This window comes from Salvia miltiorrhiza, chromosome 4, assembly GCF_028751815.1.
Source record: "Salvia miltiorrhiza cultivar Shanhuang (shh) chromosome 4, IMPLAD_Smil_shh, whole genome shotgun sequence".
Lineage (NCBI taxonomy): Eukaryota > Viridiplantae > Streptophyta > Magnoliopsida > Lamiales > Lamiaceae > Salvia > Salvia miltiorrhiza.
The window spans coordinates 5,936,763-5,958,330 of NC_080390.1; the positions used below are offsets into that span (position 1 = coordinate 5,936,763).

At 36.6% G+C, this 21,568-nt stretch overlaps 1 protein-coding gene across 3 annotated transcripts; it reads left to right on the forward strand.

Moving 5' to 3' along the window:
* Positions 1 to 6,378: 6,378 nt before the first annotated feature.
* On the forward strand, positions 6,379 to 18,242 carry LOC131022417 (uncharacterized). 3 transcript variants are annotated; one of them, XM_057951885.1, is made up of 18 exons: positions 6,379 to 6,529; positions 7,794 to 7,945; positions 8,453 to 8,692; positions 10,431 to 10,577; positions 10,704 to 10,782; positions 11,566 to 11,749; positions 12,010 to 12,075; positions 12,696 to 12,974; positions 13,598 to 13,804; positions 13,895 to 14,198; positions 14,885 to 15,044; positions 15,144 to 15,252; positions 15,741 to 15,876; positions 15,955 to 16,010; positions 16,087 to 16,386; positions 16,480 to 16,602; positions 16,799 to 17,482; positions 17,770 to 18,242. In XM_057951885.1, the coding sequence occupies exons 2-18, from the start codon at positions 7,816 to 7,818 to the stop codon at positions 17,941 to 17,943; spliced, it is 3,378 nt and encodes a 1,125-aa protein (XP_057807868.1). In that variant the 5' UTR covers positions 6,379 to 6,529; positions 7,794 to 7,815; the 3' UTR covers positions 17,944 to 18,242. The 3 variants fall into 3 exon arrangements, with proteins under 3 accessions (XP_057807868.1, XP_057807869.1, XP_057807870.1); XM_057951886.1 differs by having other exon boundaries at positions 6,499 to 6,529; positions 7,779 to 7,945; XM_057951887.1 differs by having other exon boundaries at positions 6,524 to 6,926.
* Positions 18,243 to 21,568: the final 3,326 nt, after the last annotated feature.

Consider the following 21,568-nt stretch of genomic DNA (forward strand, 5'->3'; position numbering starts at 1 on the left):
GTATTTCCGTTTGTTTTACTCCTTTTGATAGAAGTAAAATCTTTTTGGAGAAATCCCTTCCTGCCATTCGAGGTAGCTCTTCTTCCCCTTCTGCTGGAAAGACTCCTCGTTTTGCTGTACAGATTCCTGCTCCCGAATCTACGTAAGCAGCAAAATATTCTGCTTTGAATTTCTCATATAACATCCCTACAGAGATGTATATCGAGAATGGACTTGTCATTGGATCATCACTCTTTGGCGTCCAATTGTAATCTCCATTCCCCCTGATTTCCATGACCATGGTTTATATTTGTCAAGGAAATCTCGTCCTAAGATCAGGACGTCCGCTTCTTGTCCGGCTTGGCCTTCGGTCTGAATTTCAAAACCTCCAACCTCCAGAGTTCCGATGTATCGATTGTTTCCTGGATTTGCCAGATAATACAACGAACTACAAGGAAACTTGTTTTCCCTGCTTGTTGTATCAAATCTTGTGGAAACTTGTCTCCATCCTTCGGGACATTTGAGCTTGACTCTCATGTCCGGAACTGGTGTTTCCTGGATCACCCTTCTCTCATACGTATGAGAGAAACTTCTTGTTATAGGCCCTGAAGTTAGCCTATTTCCTTGGAATGATAGCCTTGGTGCTCCCAGTCTAAGACTCTGGGTATGGTTGAGCACCTGCTTGTCTCCAATGTCGATGTCGATTTCTCCGATCTGAGGAATCTCCACTCGGTTTGGATTGACTGCCTTGGCTACCTCCTTGAATATTTCTGGAATTTCAATAAATTCTTTTCCCAGAAATAACTCGTGTGATGGGAATTTGATAAGGCATACGAGACTTGGTAAGTCAGTGAGTATGGCCTATTTCCTCCCGTCATAAGCTCCTTCTTTTTGTAGTCCTGATAGAGAGTCAGGGCTCGACTGAAGGATGAATCCTGCAGATTATAAGCGATCTGTGGGTAGAATTCGGTTATAATCCTCTTGGCATAGAGATTGCCCGAAAAGGCTCCAAGAACTGATGCTCTTGTATCTCTGATCCTTTTGTCGCAAAGTGCGACATCAATTGGTTGGTCTGTCCCCAGGGAGAGGGACGATTTGATTACCAACTGAATTGCTCCAATATGAATCCATTTCATCGTACTTGCGACTTCTGGCTTCATTTTCTTAAGATCCTGCATAATATCTTCGGCAGGAACCAGCTGGATCTCCACCTGATTACTTGTAATCTCAATTGGAAGCGTCATTTCTCGATTTGTGACACCAAAATAGACATGATGCTTCCTCTTGGATGGAATCAAGCTATTTAAAACTCGATTCAATCTCCCATTGGAAAACCCTTGGTATGTCTGTACCTCTCCAGTTTCCCTATTGAGTTTCTTCACGAGCTTTTTCACCACTTCTTCCTGTGGAATCAGAAAATGGCTAGTGAATCCATTCTGATCCTCCTTCTGGATGTGGTGGACCTCGTGTTCTTCTTTAGTCTGACTCGTCTCCGGTTGATCCATCGGTCATCTCCGAATCTTCAGAACTAAAGACTTCTTCTTGTTGTCGGGGCAATTGGTAGAGATATGCCCCTTTGCACCGCACGACCAGCAGTTGCAATCCTTGAAACTTTCATTTGCTTTGGCCTGGGTACGCCTGAAAGTTTTTCTCGCCGGGATTCTCTTTTGATTTGAGAATCGGTTCCTTGATGGTCCGCTCCGTTGGCCTGATTTGTAGGAGCGCGCCTTCTGTCTGGTCCACATAGTTCTTGGTTTCCAAGAACTTCTTCTGGACTTTCTTTCATAGGGTTGATACCTATGTTTCTTTCGACTCTTCCTTTGATATAGCAGTTCAGCACCAATCTCTGTTGGAAGATCAATGTTGTCGCACATCAATGGAGATTTCTTATTGAGTCTCCTCAATTTCTTGAGATTCCTCTGGTCCGCTGCCTTCTGGCACCATTCGGACAGCTTCTTGTGTACATAAGACCTCCTTCTTGAAGCGCTATCAAGTGGATATCCTCCTGGTGATACATACTCGTTGATGAGCATCTCTCTCCATGGACTCGGAAACTTTGGGAAAAAGAGGTCCATGGCTTTCTGATCATCAACCACCCCCATATGGACATATAGGGTGTACAGGCGCAGAAATTCATCGAGAGCTTTTGGTTCTAGCACCATCAATCTTAGATTGAATAGTGCCTGTTGATATTTCTTGCGCTTCTCCTCCGCGGATCCTTCGAAAAAACCCATTCCCAAGAAATGGATTTTTATTTGTTTAGTAGTCTCCTTTATGATTTCATAAATTGATGTGCTACTAAACATATCTTCCCTTGCTGAGACTTCGATTTTATCCCAGTATTGTTTTGCCATGCCTGCCAAGCTTGCTTCGAAGATTCTGGCAAATTCTTTTTTGTCGTAATCTATTGTGGCAATCACGACATTCAATGATGAAGCCCATTCGTCGATGAGACCCTCCCATTCTTTGAAACTGGCTTCGTCGAGGTTGAGAATCAATCCATATGGATGGATTGGTTCTAGTGTGACCTTTCCTACAGGAGTATCCTGCATCTGAGGCCTCCGTCTTTTGGTCCGCCGGAACTGGCTAGTATCTTCTTGAGCCGGTCCTTTCTTTGACGGTTCTCCTTCTTGAGGCTCGGTTTTAGGCACCTCATCTCCTTGGTTCATCTTTAGATCAACCATATTGAGGTTAGCAAAAGATTCTGCTAACTCCTGTAGATCTTCTAATCCGATTCTGTCAAGGCTATTCATGATATTTGCCTTTCATGATTCGGATTATGTCCTTCGGCTGCAACTCCTTGGGTACTGCATCGAATAGAGGTAGATACGTTGGGTCTTTGGACCATTGATTCCGAATTTTTCCGGAACATAGTTTTCGCCTTTCGATCTCCTCCACCATTTTCTGGATATCACGCAAGAGGGTTAGTATTTCCTCTTGTTTGAGTGATATTTTGCTCATCTCCATCGGTAGCTCATACAGCTTGTTGCCGTAATACTCCACCGTCTTTTGAATCTCCCGCAGGTTGACATTCTCGGAAGAGTCTGGCTCGATCTTGTGGTAGCTTGGATAAGCTACTTCCGCCTTGGTTTTTGGTTCCATCAATCGTGTGACTGATGGGCCTCGTCCATAGCTCGTTCTATCGCCATTCTGGTTGCGGCGAATCTCATGAGGTTCTCATGGTAGAATTGGATACTCGCGATGATCTCACGAATAAGCTCGATATCTCCTCCTCGTCGTAAGTTGGTAACGAGGACTCGATTGTTCCATCTGAGGTCGCCTATTAGGCGACTGGTTTCTTCCTCCAGATTTTGGAGAGAATTCCTGTAGTGTACACATCTCGGACACTCATCCGGATCCATGTTTTTCAGTGGAGTCTCCTCCCACATAGGTTAATTATAAAATAAATAAAAAATTACATAATTCCTCTATAAAAACCCGCTCTGATACCATTTTGAGAAGCGCGGGATCTAACTGTTTTAAACTGTTTTTTGCTTAAAAGTACGTGGCGTTGTCTCACAGTCCAGACCCAGATTACAAAGTAATCTATCGGGCACGAGGAAAGTTTCCAGCCGATATACCATTTAAGCTTAATCAAAATTATTAAGAGAGATTAAGTATAAGGGTAGGAATGGTATTTCACTATGAAGTGGGTATTTTTCATAGATGTTTTATAAAGGTGGGTAGATTTGATAGATGTATTATAAAAGTGGGTATTAAAAACCATTTGCCCATTAATAAATTGTGTTGTAGAATAGTATTTAAAAATAAAAAATGAATATCTTTTGTGAACATACTAAAATGGTAAAAAGGGAACATGGCATATAAAGGTATACTACTACCCCAACCACTTCTGACTTTTCAATTCAACAGTATAGCTTTCAAATTCAAACCATAACCTAGCTCTTGGTTTTCAAAGTAATTGACATGATAATTATTTAAAATAAAAATAGCTACTTACTACTTACAATAAAACAAAGATAAGAGTGATTGTGTGCGTGTGTTGGCCAAGTGGTAGGGGGTTATAATGTCTAATGTTGGGTCTTGGTTCGAGTTTCCTGTGACGTGGTCTTTAAATTTCTTTATTTAATACTGTTAATTAAAAAAAAAAGATGATTAGAGTGATTCAAGTTTCATCCTCTTTTCTCCTTGCCAAAGGAGGGAAACATACAGCGGATATAAATAAAAGTGTCAAGCGTTAATGTGCATCCGTTTTAATTAAATTCTAATTATAATATTAATAAACTTTAATTGATTATTGATGAATTCTAATTGAGGTGGATGGGTGTACATGTACACAAGTTGTTGCCAATTTCTTTTGGGCGATGAGAAAAATCTATATCCATTATATGAACATGCACTCTAAGAGCATCCACTATGGGGGGGTAGTTGTCTATGTGGAGGGGAGAGAACCATAGTGGGAGGTGGAAATTGGGGTAGCAGAGAACGAGAAGGTAGCAAATTTGCTACCTTGGTAGCAGCAGCAGGCGGGCCCCACGAGCAGCTGCAGCAGACGCGCGGAGGGAGTTCAAACGCGGCCCAGCGCGCACAGCTGGAGCGCGTGCATTGCACGCGCCCGCTGTGCGCCTGGGTATGACAGCAGACGCGCTGGCCCACCTCTTTTCCCCCTTTCGGCAGTTAGGCAGTTTTGGTTTTTTTTTTTTTTTTTGTGGTATATATATATATGTGGTGGTAAAAGTAATAATGATAGTGGGGTCCATGAATAGTTGAAAATGAGGTAGTACTATAGTGGAGAAAATATAGGGTAGAGGTAGTTGTTGAGGTGGCACATATGTGGCACCACTATGGGGTAGCACCACAGTGGATGGCCTAAGTAAATTATGATAATGTGTAATAATATGCAAACAACATATGAAAAGTAAATAGTAGACATTAAAAAATTCTAGTGCACTAGTGTTGGTTATTCTTATCACAAGCCACCCACTCCATTAGTAGGCCACCCTAAGAAAGTGTCGATTTTTATTTTATTATTAATTCAAGTTACAAACTGAATAAATATAATAAAAAAATCAAAGGGTTAATACTAAAATCAGTTTCAAAATTTATCAATTTTATCACAATCTTTGAAATTGATCAATTCTATCATAATCTTTAGCAATAGTATCCATTATATACCAATCTTTCCAACTTATCATTTCTATTCCAGTCTTTTCAATTTGTATCGATTTTATTAATTAATATATTCGTATACAACTTATTTTTTAATAGATCATCATTTGATACATCATATTACGATTCAACCGATGGAGTGAAATTCCGATGATAAAATTGATACTCCTACTGTTCATAATATAATTTCTACTTTTGTTATTTTGATTCACACATAATATTATTTTCACTTTCATTTATTGCAATAGGTTCCACAAACTCTATTCACAATAATAATGAGACTCAAACTCCACTCATAACAATATCCATTACCGTCAACTACTATCCATCATTTTTTCAAAATTAGTATCGTCCACAAAGCGAAAACAATATCGTGTACAGATGGAGTATACTTCAAAAAGTTGCCATACAATTGATAAACTTTAAAGATAGAAATAAAATTGATAAAGTTCGAGTCAACTCAAAAAAATAATTTCATACATAAATACGAGAGTCGATTATTTGATCAAATGATTGCAACTGTTATTCAGGAAATGCAACATTTAATTGATTGATTCAGGGGCGGATCCAGGATTCAACCTTCAGGGGCTGAATCTATTGGACTACGGCGTCTGAAAATATTTACACGGGGGTTCGGGGGCGGGAGCCCCCGAAGCAATTTTTTTTTAGCATTCCGTACACTTTATGGTCATGCATTTTTTTAACAATCACTTAATATAATAGATAATTGTTCGCAATTCAATTAACTCAACATCAAGTAGATTGAAAGCATATAAAGACATACTTTTATGCATTTTTTTTTTAAGAAAATGTTTCATCTTCTAAACAAATAAACTAATTTTCATAGTTAATAATTAGTAATTTTACTTTTACCTCTAGAATTGACTCAAATTCAACATTAAAAATTAACTAAGAAAGAAAAAATGATAAAAATAATATAAATGTAACAACTCAATGTGTTAAGCAATCAATATGGATAATTGAATACTATAAACAATGTATTACTATATTTTTCCTTGTATTTCTTATTTATATACACATATATATAGATATAAAATAAAATATATATCTATATTATTTATTTAAAAAAAAAAAAACTCAAAAAATGGGAGGGGGCTGAAGCCCCCCTAGCCCCTCCCGGATCCGCCACTGGATTGATTTGTATTAGTGGACGGTTACTTAGCCTCGTACCAAAACTAGTATATATCGATAACGTTTCCCACGTGACAGATACGCTGCTAATTTCTTAGAGATGCTTTTGCGAGATCCGACAAAATCCGAGGATCAAATTCGAATACTATACAAACAGAGGGATCGAAAAATAAATATAGTCTGCTGAGAGGGGAGTTTCGTTAAATTGAGCCCACTAACAAACACTCCACTCATCATTCCTACTTCAAATCATCTTACCTTCTGCTTGGTATACTTTCTCTCTCTGTTTCTCTCTCTCGCGATGTATGATTTGTGTGACTTTCTATGTTGGATGAAAATACAATATCCGACTCTCCTCATTGTTTGATTTTTTTAAAAGATAATTTTAGCTTCTTCAGCAAATGATTGTTGATTCTGATTCATAGCTTGACTGTTGATGTTTCCGAATTTCGTATACACGTTTGGCAAGTTCCAGCTGAGTTCAGTTACTTGGGGAGTTGTTTGTAATGTAGTTGATCATCTTATGATTTATATAACCGATGTATATGGCAATATAATTGCCATTAACTGGTGAAGAGTGTTCTAATTCATGTGATTTTCTGTATGTGTTGGTTAGTCTTTCTCGCCGTTAGCATGGATGGTATTATAGAACTGATTGTGTATTGGTATGTATTCCTGGTGGTTTTTGAGAATCATTCCGTTTCTAATTTTGTGGTTAGTATGGATGGCTGGGAAGTGTCTCAACAAATTTTCATTTACTATGTGCCAAGAAAGAACATGGAGTCTGGTCTCTTTCATCTTTGACATATTTTATGGACAAGAAACCTAAACAATCTCCTGTTTTGGAGATCCTTTATACTCGTCCTTTTTTAAAGTTTTACATTTGAAGAGTTAATTATGAATGAAGCCTTCATTTTGTATACAAATTGAGCTGAGATATGGAGCCTTCAATTGAGCAAATATGACATCCGGATTTTTATCACCTAATCTGACTGGTGTCCCATTTTGCAGCCCTTTCTTGATTGATACGCCATTTTGTTATTGTGATGCTTTTGTTCTTGTTGTTAGGGATTTGGTTTCCTTTAACTAATGAATTGATGAAGGAAAATTATTATTTCCTCATATATTTAGCAATTTATGTATTGATAGAGGAGATCATTTTTCTACATCAATGCATAGAGTACAGGACATAACAATTTCCCTATTAGTGCATCTTCAGATAGTTAGGGCATGTTTGATAGCCCTAGATAAAGCAAAATAGATAAATAATCATGTCTTATCTAAGCGTTTGATAGCAATATTTTGATTAACAAGAAGGCCCACATTAAGCGAGAGGCCCGCTCTCACTGTTCCACTGCGAAATTTAATATCTCCTCCCCCCTGATATTATTTATTTTATTTATCACCCTTTATCTCAATTTATATATCAAACACATCCTTATGATGTATATTTTGACAATGCTACATGTTTATTTTTTTTTATCCTTTTTTGCTTTTGCTGATTTACTCAAACAAAGTTCAAATATATGCAGCTATAGGTTTTGATTCTTGTACATGGGCTCATTGGTTGGTCAACTTGCTTTAACTCCAAAGAATGGTCACAAGATATGGGAAGATCCATCTTTCATTAAGTGGAGGAAGAGAGATGCTCATGTTCCTATGCACTGCCATGAATCTATTGAAGGTTACATGTTCTTTGGGTTTTCTCATATTATTCTGCGGTTACATTTAGATTGGAGTATATGATTTGAGGAGAGGAATTTCATCATATACAGTGGATATAATTCTTAGATGATCACAAAAATGGAGATTCTCGCATGGGGAAAAGCGAAATGTAGTTAAAAATGAGTGTTACTGGTTCAAAGTTCAAACTGCTTATAAGACGAGTTCATCCAAACATTTCAAAGGTTTTTTTGCTATAGATTTGAATTATTTTTCCTAAAAGTTCTTCAATCAAAATGCAGCCTAAATTATTTTTCATCCTGCTATAATCTGACTTGGCTGTAGAAAGAAAGATTGTCCATTTTATGATTGATTAGATCATGTTATTAAATGCTCACTAACATGCTATAATACCATAAACAATTCTGATTATTTTGTTGGGAGAGGTGGGTGGCAGTTGGGTTGTGCTTCATAGGATTTGAACCACGCAACCCTAATATTACCAAAATTTGATGTTGTTACTGCTTAGGTTCTTTAAAGTACTGGTATGAGCGCAACAAAGTGAGTATCTTGGTGTCAAAGGAAGCCGTTTGGGACGATGATGCTGTTGTAAAGGCAATCGACTGTGCTGCATATTGGGTCAAGAACCTGCCTTTCGTCAAGTCTTTGTCTGGAGATTGGAAATTTTTTTTGGCCTCCAATCCTAGTGATACTCCTTCTGAATTTTATGACAGTTCATTTCAAGATTCTACATGGAATACTATGCCAGGTAAATTTATGCTTTATTTGTATACTTGTAGTAACAAACATTTAAACATTACATGTTCTGCTAGTACACACTTACTTTACAATGTTCTTTAGCCTCTTATACGGGGAAACAATGCCACCCTTTCTGCTTAAAGGAATTCGGTACAAGTGGCAATTTTTATTGTATTATAGATTAGAAAAAACAAATTAGACTGGTTGCATTTATTTCTAGAAACTTGCATAACTTTTGGAGCTTATAAATACTTAGTTCATGGAATACAAGGATTGTGAATAAAGTTGTTACCCGTACATTTTACTTGTATGAATTCAATATTTATATACCGTTACTCAGTGTTCATTTCGCAAGATATGTATTGCATTGCATGGTTAAACTCTGGCTATTTATTTAATCACTTGACCTATCTAAAAGTTTTCATGAGAAATAATCTTCTTTGATTAGTAAATCCTCTATGTGACTAGGTTTAGGTAGAAACAGATTTCAGTACACTGGTTAGGTAACGACCCATATAAATCCACATGTTATCTATTGTACAAGAAAGAGATATACTTAAAATATCAATATTCCTATTACCTAGAAAATAAAATCCTAACCTGTAACACTCCTGCACTGACCAAACTATACACATATACACAGATAAAACCTACACTTCCCTTCAAGTTGGTTTGTATAATACTATGCTTCATGGAGACCCGACTTGCTGCTTATCATATCAAAATGTGGCTTAAAGAGTCCCTTTGTGAAGATGTCACCAATTTGTTGACCACTTGGTACAATGGCATGCATATTTATCTTCACCTTCAATCTTTTCTTTGAATGAGTGACGATCTATTTCTCGGATATGCTGCATGGGGTTATTAGCAATGCTAATGTCTGTCTTCTTGTGAAATAGTCAAAGTATGGTCTCGCCTCATAAGTGCTTTACGTGGTAGTCTAAGTTCAACCAATTAGCCATAGCAGTTCACAAATTCTGTTTGCCATTGCATGTAACTCAGCTTCATTTCTACTTCTAGCTACCACATTCTGCTTCTTACTTTACCTTGTGGCTGAATTATCTCATACATAAGAACAATATCCAGAAAGGGACCGCCTGTCAGATAGAGATCCTTCCGAGTCTGCGACTCTGCATCAGTGTAGATTTCTGTGCTCCATTGGTTGTTTTAATGAATATTAATCCCCTTCCAGGTGAATCCGTTCAATGCATAAACTATCCTATAAGGCTCATAGCGAAGGCTGTATTTCAGGTTTTGTATGGGATAAAATCAATTTCCCCAATCAGTCTCTGGGAAATGGACTGGTATGCCCAAGTTTATCATCCTTTGTATTATGAAGGAGACAACATGGTAAAAAGTTTCAGGTCCTAGGGTCTTGAAATCCTTGGATTGTTGGAAGCATGTAGTTTCATGTAGAAACATATTTCAATATATTGATTTAGGGTAAAGAACCCATATGAATACACATGAGATATCCCTAAAACATCTATATTCCTATAACCTTCAAGTAAAACTTATTCTGTAACACTCCCACAGATATAAACGCTACACATATTGACAGATCAAACCTACAGTGACATATAAATTAGCTCCTACGAAATTCTTTTTGTAAATATGATCTCCAACTTGTATGTCTCTTTTAGTATGGAATTGGTTCTGGCAGTGTCTGTTGTATATTTGTGCACTGAAATGATAGCGCCAGCTTTATTACTTATTCTGATACCTTTAATATTTTCCTGTTGAGCCAGTCCCCTCCAATTGGCAGATGCATGGATTTGACACGCCAATCTACACAAATGTTGTATACCCCTTTCCTCTTACTCCACCTGAAGTCCCAGAAGATAATCCCACTGGCTGCTACAGGACTTACTTTTTCCTTCCTAAAGAATGGGAAGGTGAGATTTTAGGGCTAGGTTATGTGCTGTAGATAGATTATTCTAGTTCTTATAGTCTCCCATAGATACTGAAAGTTGTTGTGCCATTTCCTTTGGCTGTCAACCATCCATCAAACTGCATTGCAGGTCGGAGGATATTCTTACATTTTGAAGCTGTTGATTCTGCCTTCTTTACATGGGTGAATGGACACCCAACTGGATATAGGTCTGTTTCATTTGCTCAAGACTTTTGAATGGCAATCTCATACCAAGATTTGATTGAGGAAATATTTTTTAGTTTACTAATGCTCCAGGACTAGTATGAACCTACTTTTTCATATCAATTCTCTAAGTGATTGAAAGAAGACAAAATGATAATTTGCTTCTAGTTGTAGAAAAGTATTGGAAAATATAGAGGGGAATATCCATGCAAATTATACATAGATTGTGTGACAGTCTTTTCTATTTCTCTATTATGGCAATATGAGTTATTATGTTTGATCGAAGCTGCTTGCTTGTATCACTATTTTAAGAGGAGAAACAAAATTTCTATAATGCATTGGTGGACGACAAGACAAGAAAGAGTTTGTCATCACATCAGTATAGATGGGAAAATGGATAAGAAAGTGGACAAAAAACTAAGAAGAATTACTGTATAGCGTCTTTGTTTTGTTATTTTCTTGGTTGTTGATTGGCGGCACTTCGTCAAGAAAGTTGTATGTTCCCTTAAAGGTGGAAGTATTCCAGTAGTTGGTTGCTGTCAAGTTTAGAGATATAAAACCAGTTTCGTTGTTCACACTTTGACTTGTTAGCATAATAATTAATAAGGGCCGGGGGGATGTCAAGCTCATATGCAATGTCTTCATTTACTAGCTTATAAACACTAGTTTTTTGCAGCATGTATGTCCCCACATACCACCCCCAGTCATGCACAGATACCCATGTATGTAACTGCATTGTTTTAATAGTATGTTCTTTAACACTAGAAAAACTATCCTTCTGTTGTCAGTCAAGATAGCAGACTACCAGCTGAATTCGAGATCACCGATTTTTGTTATCCATGTGGATCTGACCAGAAAAATTGTCTGGCTGTTCAAGTGATGAGATGGTCTGATGGTTCATACCTTGAAGATCAGGATCACTGGTGGTTATCTGGTATCCATCGTGATGTTTTACTTCTTGCTAAACCGAAGGTTTGTCCTTTAATACAGCGGCACTTAGTGTTTTGGCAATTTTGTTAACTTTGCTTAAAGAAAATGATATAGTGATTTCTACACTAACGTTTCGAATAATATATTTTGTGTAATGGGTGACGTTATTACAATGAAAGAAAATTTTTGAGAATTTATAGCATTAATATTTGAATGCAGTCCTTAAACACAATAAGCCAACTTTACAGAAGAGTATTAATACTTGTATAAGTGATCTGATCCACGTTTCAATGAATCTTCAGGTCTTTATTGCTGATTACTTCTTCAAATCGAGTTTGGCAGAAGATTTTTCTTTTGCAGATATACAGGTAAAATAGACAAACTGTGTGTTTACTAGCATATTGAAACTAACTAAAAATGGTCTCATCTCAAGTAATCCTCACTGGCATATCAGCTGACTGGGGCTAGCCGCATAGATTATCTAATACATTGAAGCCACTACTTGTTCAACCAAACTCTTTTCACACTTTGTGACGTATTAGTAACTCACAAGATGTTTCTTGGCTGGTGCTAAACTGCTGCTATCAATGCAGTACTATTATATAATTTCCTGATCATCTAACATGTAATTTTGACACAGAAAAATTAAAATTGATTAGAATCATCAGGGTGTCCTTTTTCTTCCACTATATCTACTGGGGAGAAACATAATTTAGGAAAATGAAGTATAAGAATTACATGCTACATAACTCATTAGCAACACTATCGAAATCTAGAGCTATTTCATCTGCCTTTGCATATTTGAATCATTGTTCTAAGCGAGGCAAAAGCTTATAGTTTGAGTTGCCAAGAAATCCTAATCCTATGTAGTATGTACAAGTGTTGAAACATGTCTTATTCTTTCTAATGTGAAGTGTAGCAAAATGTGGAGATAATGTGTGGCAAATGTACGAGTTCGCTAACTACGCTTTACTAATTTTCTGTTCAGGTTGAAGTGAAAATTGACAAGTCAGAAATAAAAACTGACAGCTCGGCAGAAAGTGGGAATTTTTTCAAAATATCTGAAGACAAGTTTATTGCAAGCTTCACCGTTGAGGCTGAAATTTTTGATTCAGAGAGTTGGTACTCCAGCAATGAACATCCCAATCTGCCAAGTACAAGCGTGGCTCGTCTAGAATTAACGAATTCTGTTGATTATTACCTTGGCTTCATAGGATATCAACTTAAAGGGAAATTGCAGATGCCCAAGCTGTGGACTGCCGAGCATGTAAGTATATTTTGACCTAGAATTTATATAAGCTTTCTACCTGCAGTATGTAGCTAATTATCCATCACCACGTAATTATATAACTATACAGGACTCTGTTTTTTGCGAACTCCTCAGGGCATAAAAGCAACCTGGTTCCTTTGCATGTAGAGAATTCTAGAAATATCATCAATTTTAGTAATTGCTTCTATGTTCTTTTGAATATGCTCATGCTAGTGAATTCAAGTATAAAAAAGTTGACACCGAACAGATTTTGCTGAACAAAATGTCAGTTTTGAGAATATAACCTTGGCACCTTGCTGCATACTGTACCATGCTGGAGAAGCTAGATCAGGAATCATGCATCCATGGATACCTAAATATGTTTATGAAATCTCATTATCTCAGAAGTTTAAACAGTCATCTATTGAGTAACCGTCGTTCAGCCATGCTGCTCTAGTCCCAGAAACTTCAATTGACACGAGATTTATCTTAGGTCATCTCATTGATAAGATAGGTATATTTCTGCCAATGTGTTTACTTGATCCCATCAATAGTTAACCCAAGTATACATGCATAGCTGAATTTCATAAATTTATAATTTCTTTTGTTGGACTTCTTATCATTAATTTGTATTATGACAGCCAAATCTTTACACTCTTGTTGTCACCCTTAAAGATGCATCTGGGAACATTGTTGATTGTGAATCATGCCAAGTTGGTATAAGGCAAATATCAAAAGCCCCAAAACAACTCCTTGTAAATGGACAACCTGTGATGATAAGAGGGGTGAACAGGCATGAACACCACCCTCGTCTCGGTAAAACAAACTTGGAGTCCTGCATGGTTCAGGTAATGGATCTTTTATTTCTGAGTGTCTATGCCTGCTTGCCTTTTCATAGATCTGGTGCAATGCTCACTGACATGCTTGTTTTTGTTTAGGATTTGATTGTGATGAAGCAAAACAATATGAACGCTGTCAGAAACAGCCATTACCCTCAACATCAAAGGTGGTATGAGTTGTGCGATCTGTTCGGCATGTACATGATTGATGAGGCCAATATTGAAACGCATGGTTTTCATCTTTCCTCCAATGTAAGGCATCCTACTAGTGAACCAATTTGGGCCGCTTCCATGTTGGATCGAGTTATAGGAATGGTTGATAGGGACAAAAACCATGCTTGCATCATTTCTTGGTCTTTAGGAAATGAGTCAAGCTATGGGCCCAATCATGCTGCACTTGCAGGTACCTTTTTTTCCCTACTTTAGTCTTGCTTGGCCTTGACTGTTTTTAAATATATTGCAAAGTTGCATGCCTCCGTAAGCACTTTGTCAGCTGGCTGTCTACTCCCTCCCTCAATATGTTTGGATAAAGTGTCCTATGCCTGATCTTGAATTCTTTACAAACATCATTGTTTGAAATTGAGTAAATTTTAAACTAGCTTCAGCTTCATATAGCTCTTAACCTGAATCATAGTGACAATTAAATTACTAGTGGAAATTAAACTGCAACTATTTCATAGTTTCTCACATCAATCTGCTTCTGATATTGTGGTTTCTGTAATATTTTCATGAGACGCCTTGTGAGGAGCAGAATGGCCACAAAATACACCACTATTTAGGTTTTGGAGAACAGAAATACTTAAAAAGAAATAATTATAGTGATATCCTGGAAACTTGTGATCACATTTGTGTTTATCAGGAATGTGTTATGAGTTATTGTAAGTGTGATTGTTTTCATAGTTGTTCATTCATTCATCTCTGATGTTTCTGGTATGAGACCACTCTTTGTCCTCTTAATTAAAGTTTTTAGACAGTTGATATGTTCATAAAGGTTAACATGCATGAGTCAGCTCAATATTTTCTGGTCATTTGGTAATCAAGATTGAGGATTAGCTTTAGTAGTTTGAATATGACTTTATTCAATTTTAGGTTGGGTTCGAGGTAAGGATTCAACTAGGGTCTTACACTATGAAGGTGGGGGAGCCAGAACATCTTCAACAGATATTGTTTGCCCCATGTACATGCGTGTTTGGGATATGGTTAAGATCGCTCAAGATCCAGATGAATTACGTCCGTTGATACTGTGCGAGTAAGTTCCTCTATTTTTTAAATGCTCGTCTCTAGAAATAGAATGATTTTTCCACCCAATCTCATACAAATACTGATTGAGATGCTAAAAAACTGCCAGATATTCACATTCAATGGGGAACAGCACCGGGAATATTCAAGAATACTGGGAAGCAATTGATAGCACATTTGGTCTCCAGGGAGGCTTTATCTGGGATTGGGTTGATCAGGTTCATATCTTATTAAGTTTTACTGTATGCCGCCTTTAATTAACCATGCTTGATTTAAAAGATTCAACTATATGTTGTATATCAGAGAAAGTCAGGAAGTTAGTGCAAAAAGATGCATGTCATAAGCAAATTCATCCTTTACTATTTCTTCAAAGACGAAATGATGCAATTTGAAGTTGTAAAAGATGATGTGATGGCTAAAGTTTATCAAAAGAGGGGAATAGTGGGATGGAAGCTTTGCCAGCGAATGTTATCTGTGCTTACAAGGTTGTTTTCTAATTGAATATGGAGGGTGTGAAGGACTTTTAGTTGAAAATAAAGCAATCTTATCTCTAATAACTAGATATTGCTTTCAAAATCTGGGTTTGCATTGCTACATTTTGGAGGTAAATTGAGAAAGATGGAAGCATTTAGTATTTACAATAACAACCATTTATGATTCCTTTCTTGTGAGTTATATAATTACTATTTTTTTTTGTTCTCTAAAGGCACTACTGAAGGAGAGTGCAGATGGTACCAAACACTGGGCATATGGAGGCGATTTCGGAGATACCCCTAATGATCTGAACTTCTGTCTCAATGGCCTTGTATGGCCAGATAGAAGCCCACATCCAGCTCTGCATGGTAATGAGTTCTCATCTTCCATCATGACATAATTTTTAAGTAGTGATCTTTATTCGATTCCTTTTTCGTAATTTTCAGAGGTGAAATTTGTATACCAGCCCATCAAGGTTTCACTTATGGAAGGGATAGTTAAGGTGGTAGCTTATATAATCATGTCATTTTCATATTTCCTTCTTAATCATACTCTTGGAACTGAAGTTCACTTTGTAGGTTACAAACACACACTTCTTTTCTACAACGCAAGATGTGGCATTCCATTGGGTGGTGCATGGGGATGGAAGTGAGCTAGGTTCAGGGATCCTCAGCCTTCCCACTATAGATCCCCAGAAAAGTTATGACATGAAATGGGAGGCTGGTCCTTGGTATGACCCATGGTGTACTTCAGATGCAACAGAATCTTTTTTGACAATTACTGTAAAGCTCTTGAGCTCCACTCGCTGGGCTGAAGCTGGCCATATAGTTTCGTCTGCACAAGTCCAACTGCCAGTAAAACAAAACATTGTTCCTCATGTAGGTGTTCTTGCTGTAATTGGCGATGGCCTCTGGAACTTTTCATGGTTGTGTAATTATTTACTAATATTTGATGAATGTTATGCTTTTCAGATCATTGATGCCAACCAGCATGCCTTGTTTACTCAAGTTCTTGATGATTCTATAGAAGTTAACAATTCAAAGCACTGGGGGATCAAGTTTAACAAACAAACTGGAGTTATCGAGAGCTGGAAGGTAATGTAACATCGAGCTACACTATATTCCGTGCTATCATTTCCTCTGTAACATTTTGGACATGCTTATATGCGTAGCTAAGCATGTCCTATATGTGATATGTTGTTCACATGAAATTCCAGTGTATGCAGCCATGCTGTGTGACAAACATAAAATATTGCGTATTAACCCTTCTGTGCAATGGAATGAACGATAGGTGGATGAGGTCCTGGTAATGAGCAAAGGTATACAGCCATGCTTTTGGAGAGCACCCACGGATAATGACAAGGGGGGTGACACAGAAAGTTATCTTTCTAAGTGGAAACTTGTGAAACTGAACGATTTGACTTTTGTGACTGAGAGTTGCACGGTTGTTGATGTTTCAGAGAATCTAGTGAAAATTGCCATAGTCTATCTTAGCATACCTAATGATGCAGATAAAAACTCATGTCAATCAGAAGCATGTTTATTCAAGGTTGATCTGTTATACTCAATTTACGGTTCCGGAGATGTTGTACTGGAATGCCATGTAAAACCAAATTCTGATCTACCACCTTTGCCTCGAGTGGGGATTGAGTTTCACTTGGACAAATCACTAGACCAGATCCAATGGTATGGCAGAGGACCTTTTGAGTGCTATCCTGATCGAAAAGCGGCTGCACATGTTGGCTTGTACAAGCAGGATGTTTGTAGCTTGCACGTACCATACATAGTTCCAGTTGAATGTTCGGGAAGGGCAGATGTTAGGTGGGTAACATTTCAGAACAAGAACGGTCGTGGGATTTATGCTTCCACATACGGAGGGTCTCCACCGATGCAACTGAATGCAAGTTACTACGGCACTGCTGAGCTTGAGAGGGCAACTCACCATGAGAAACTAGTTAAGAGAGATGACATTGAGGTACTGCTCTCTTTGCCCATCTCCTATATAATTTCCATCTTCTCCTAGTCAATTCTTTACTGTTTATGTTCCCACAAAACCATCATGTGTATTCGAAAGAGAGAAAGGAGCCATAGGATAGGCCTTAACAAACTCTTTGGTGATCAGAGCATTTCTCATTGACATTCTTTAGATGACTCAAGGTCTCTGGACAACGACAACCATAAACGTGTGGTTGTCTTGCCCAATGACCTTGAGTCCTAGGACGTCTGTATCCAAATTTGTTGGTGACATTGGTGATTGCACAGGTGCATCTTGACCACAAGCACATGGGTATAGGCGGAGACGACAGCTGGTCTCCTTGTGTCCATGAGAAATATCTTGTGCCTGCTGTGCCTTACTCATTCACCATCAGGTTATCCCCTCTGATTGCTCCCACTTCAGGCCAATCCATTTACAGATCCCAGCTCCAAGTTAAGTGAATTTGCATACTTTGTTTTCGTCTTACGTTTTATTTTCGTACTTTGTCACATGCCCTCTCTAATAAGATGAGCCATCATCAATAGCTTCATGTAGTTCTGTTGAGAATAAAGTGTGTTTAATTCCATTTTCCATAGTTTTTGGACGTTTGCTTCGTTGTTGCCTTTGTGGAAAAAAGCTACGCTTTGCTGTTGTATCAAGTATCGCAGAAGACATACTAACTCAGAGTATGTATATAATACATTATACTTTCTATTAATTTCTTTTGGAAGATAAAAAATAAAAAATATTTTTTCAATTATGTCACTAGAGCAAGCTTACGTGTTATTTCATCCAAAAATTAATTATAAAGGTGGAATTGATGTTTTCAATGCGAAATTTGGATGAAATACACCGTCTCTGAGTCTCTGACATGCCATGACAAGCTAGTGGCTTGTTTAAGGCTTCGTTTAAAAACGGCCACTTTCTTTTCTTCTAGATTAGGGGTGGATCGGTACGGTATGCCGAAAATTTTCCATCATACCGTATACCATACCGTAAATTGCGGTATGAGAATTTTCATACCGTTGCCGTACCGTACTCTTCGGTATACCGAAGATCGGTATACCGCAAATTTCGGTATGAGAATTTCCATACCGTTTTCGTACCGATAGTGCGGTATACCATACCGAAAGTCGGTATACCATACCTTACGGTATATTGAAATTATTAGTATATTAATATCAATATATGTAATATATAATATGTATATAGTTTTTTATTATATATAACATAATATATACGTAACCCTATAACTTTTAAAATTATTTTAGTACACTATAATTAAGTTAAATTATCAAATTAGATAACAATGAAATTATATATATTATGTATCTAATATTGCACTTAATAAATAGTTATATTATTATTTATCTTTTTATGAGATATATTGTTAAATAATGCATTATATTATTTTTATTTTTATTCAAGGATTTAATGAGTATTGAATAATAATTTAATGAAAATATAGTAAGTATTTCATTGTTTGATATTAATTGCTTTTATTTATATTAGGAAAATAACATAATTATATATTTTTTTCCCTTAATTAAATGAATCAAATATTTTTGGTTCAGTTTGGTATTCAATTCAAAGTTTTTATATTCGAATACAAAATTTTGTGATTAACTCGAATACAAATATGAATATTTGTTTGATTTGATTGGTTATCAAATATTATTTGAAAATCATAATGCTCGATTCAGTATTTAAAAATAAAGAATAAAATAGATATAAAGTAAAATAAACAAAAAATTAATATTTACTTAGATAAAAAATAATATTAATCAAAGCATTAAAATCATTGATTTAAAATTCAATTTATACGAAAGTATTTCATATTTTGAGTTAAATAGTAAGAAGTCAAATGAAATAGTAGGAAGTATTTTGATTTATATTGTTTAAACTATACTTGTAAAAATTGAAACGGATATTTGATTCGATTCGAATATTCGCGAATCAGTGTACGAATCAAATATGAATAGCAAATAAAATTTAAAAGAAATTCGAGTAACCATTGGAATATGCAATTATTTTTACGAATGTGAATCGAATCCAATAATATTCGCTTCAATTCGATTTGTTTACTTTACATCCGTAGAATTAACTTATTCTAAAATTATAGTTATAGTCTACACATATAATATAACTATATAGCTCACACATATATGTTATATATTCTAATTTACTATATATTGATATTCTAGTTTCATCAATAACCTAGTAGATCTTGTAATTATTGTTTGAGTTTTATATTTAATCAATTTATTTACTTTTCAAAATTTACTTATGACTTATTATTATCTATTAGTTTATTTTTTTTATAACATAATGTAACTTATTCTAGAGATATAGTTATTATAGATTTAGAATTATAGTATGTAGACATATAAGTATAGATATATATATGTAGCTCATACTTGTTATATAATATACTTGTATACTTTTCAAAGTCCTTTAGTTAAATAACATAGATGCAATTTATTTTATATTTATTCAATTTATTTACATGTTGTTAATTATTAATATATATATTTTATAAGTTGTCATTAATTTTTTAATAATTATGAAAAAAACTTTTTAATAATTTACCACTAATTAAATATATATAAAATTTATTTTGACGGTATACAGGTTTTTTCGGTATATACCGAAACAGCGGTATATACCGTAGCACGGTATATACCGGTTTTTCGGCATATACCGCGGTATCGGTATATATCGGTATACCGCGGTATGAGAAAATTGATACCGTTGCCGTACCGAAAATTTTCGGTACGGTACAATACCGTACCGAAATTTTCGGTATACCGAAATTTCGGTATTTTCGGTATTTTTTCGGTACGGTAAGTGCGGTATACCGATTTTTCGGTATTTTGCTCCACCCCTATTCTAGATAAGGAGATTAAAAAGAGGATTATTATGTTTTAATTATGTGTGATCTATCAAAATTAATAAATTAATTAATACTTCCTTCAACTTAACTTCTTCTGTTCACTGCAAGACAACAACCATTGTATTTGGCTATTTGCACACTACACCTTAATTTCGGCACACTCTAATGGATTCTGTACTTGCACGCTCTACACTTCAACACAACATTTTAATGGATTAATACTTCTCTCTCGCCTCCCCTTTGATTCCGGCGACCGCAACAGCGAGTAGAGCCAGCCACCGCACCTCCACTCTCAGATCTAGATATTGACGCCGCCCCACGCGTCGGCGACGGTGAAGATGCCGCCACCTCCCTCTACACACGACACCCCCGCTCCAGAAGCCACGACCACCGCCGCTCACGCTCCGGAACTCCAGCCGAAGCTCCCGCAAGCTCTCTTCGCCGCCTCGCTACACACGACGGCCGGAGGCCAGGCTATGTACAGCCGACCTCTGCCCTTCTTTCTTCGTTTGTGACGATCGAGAGCCGCCGATCTCGCGCTCTCTCTTCCCCTCTCAACCGGCAGCCGTAAGCTCCATCGATGAAACGTCGCCGATCTTGCCGAAGTCGAATAAAATTTAAATATGGAGTAATTAATATCCTCACAAAAAAATTGTGATGATAATGACGGCTTCCATTAACAAGGTTTGTCGGAGGTTTGTGGATACTCTTCAAGTTTCTTTTTTTTTTTGGGGGGGGAGGGGTGACGATGATGGCGTGAGGCTGGGTTGAGGAGATACGAAAACATTGAAGAAAAATTAATTACTACAGAAAGAGTTATCTCAAACGTTAATACCTAGCTAAAATTAAGAAAATAATCAAATCTTGCCATAATATATCAAGATATATTCGGATACCTCAGAATATGTTATTACAATTGTAACCTTTTCGCATATAATTAATTCAAATATATGGTTTAAAGATCAGCCGTCAGATTGCATGATTTAAATGAGTGAGATTGTTTCTTCATTCTTCATATATATGCCTTTCTTTTTTGATCCATTCCCTATATATATATATAGGGGAGGGCTAAAATAAGAGCATTTCTTAAGATATAAAATAAGAATCATTTTCAGCCCTTATATCTACGGTTGATTCGTAATCCTGTTTGATGGATTTATGGTCCTGAGTTTGAATCCCAAAAGTAGCAAAAA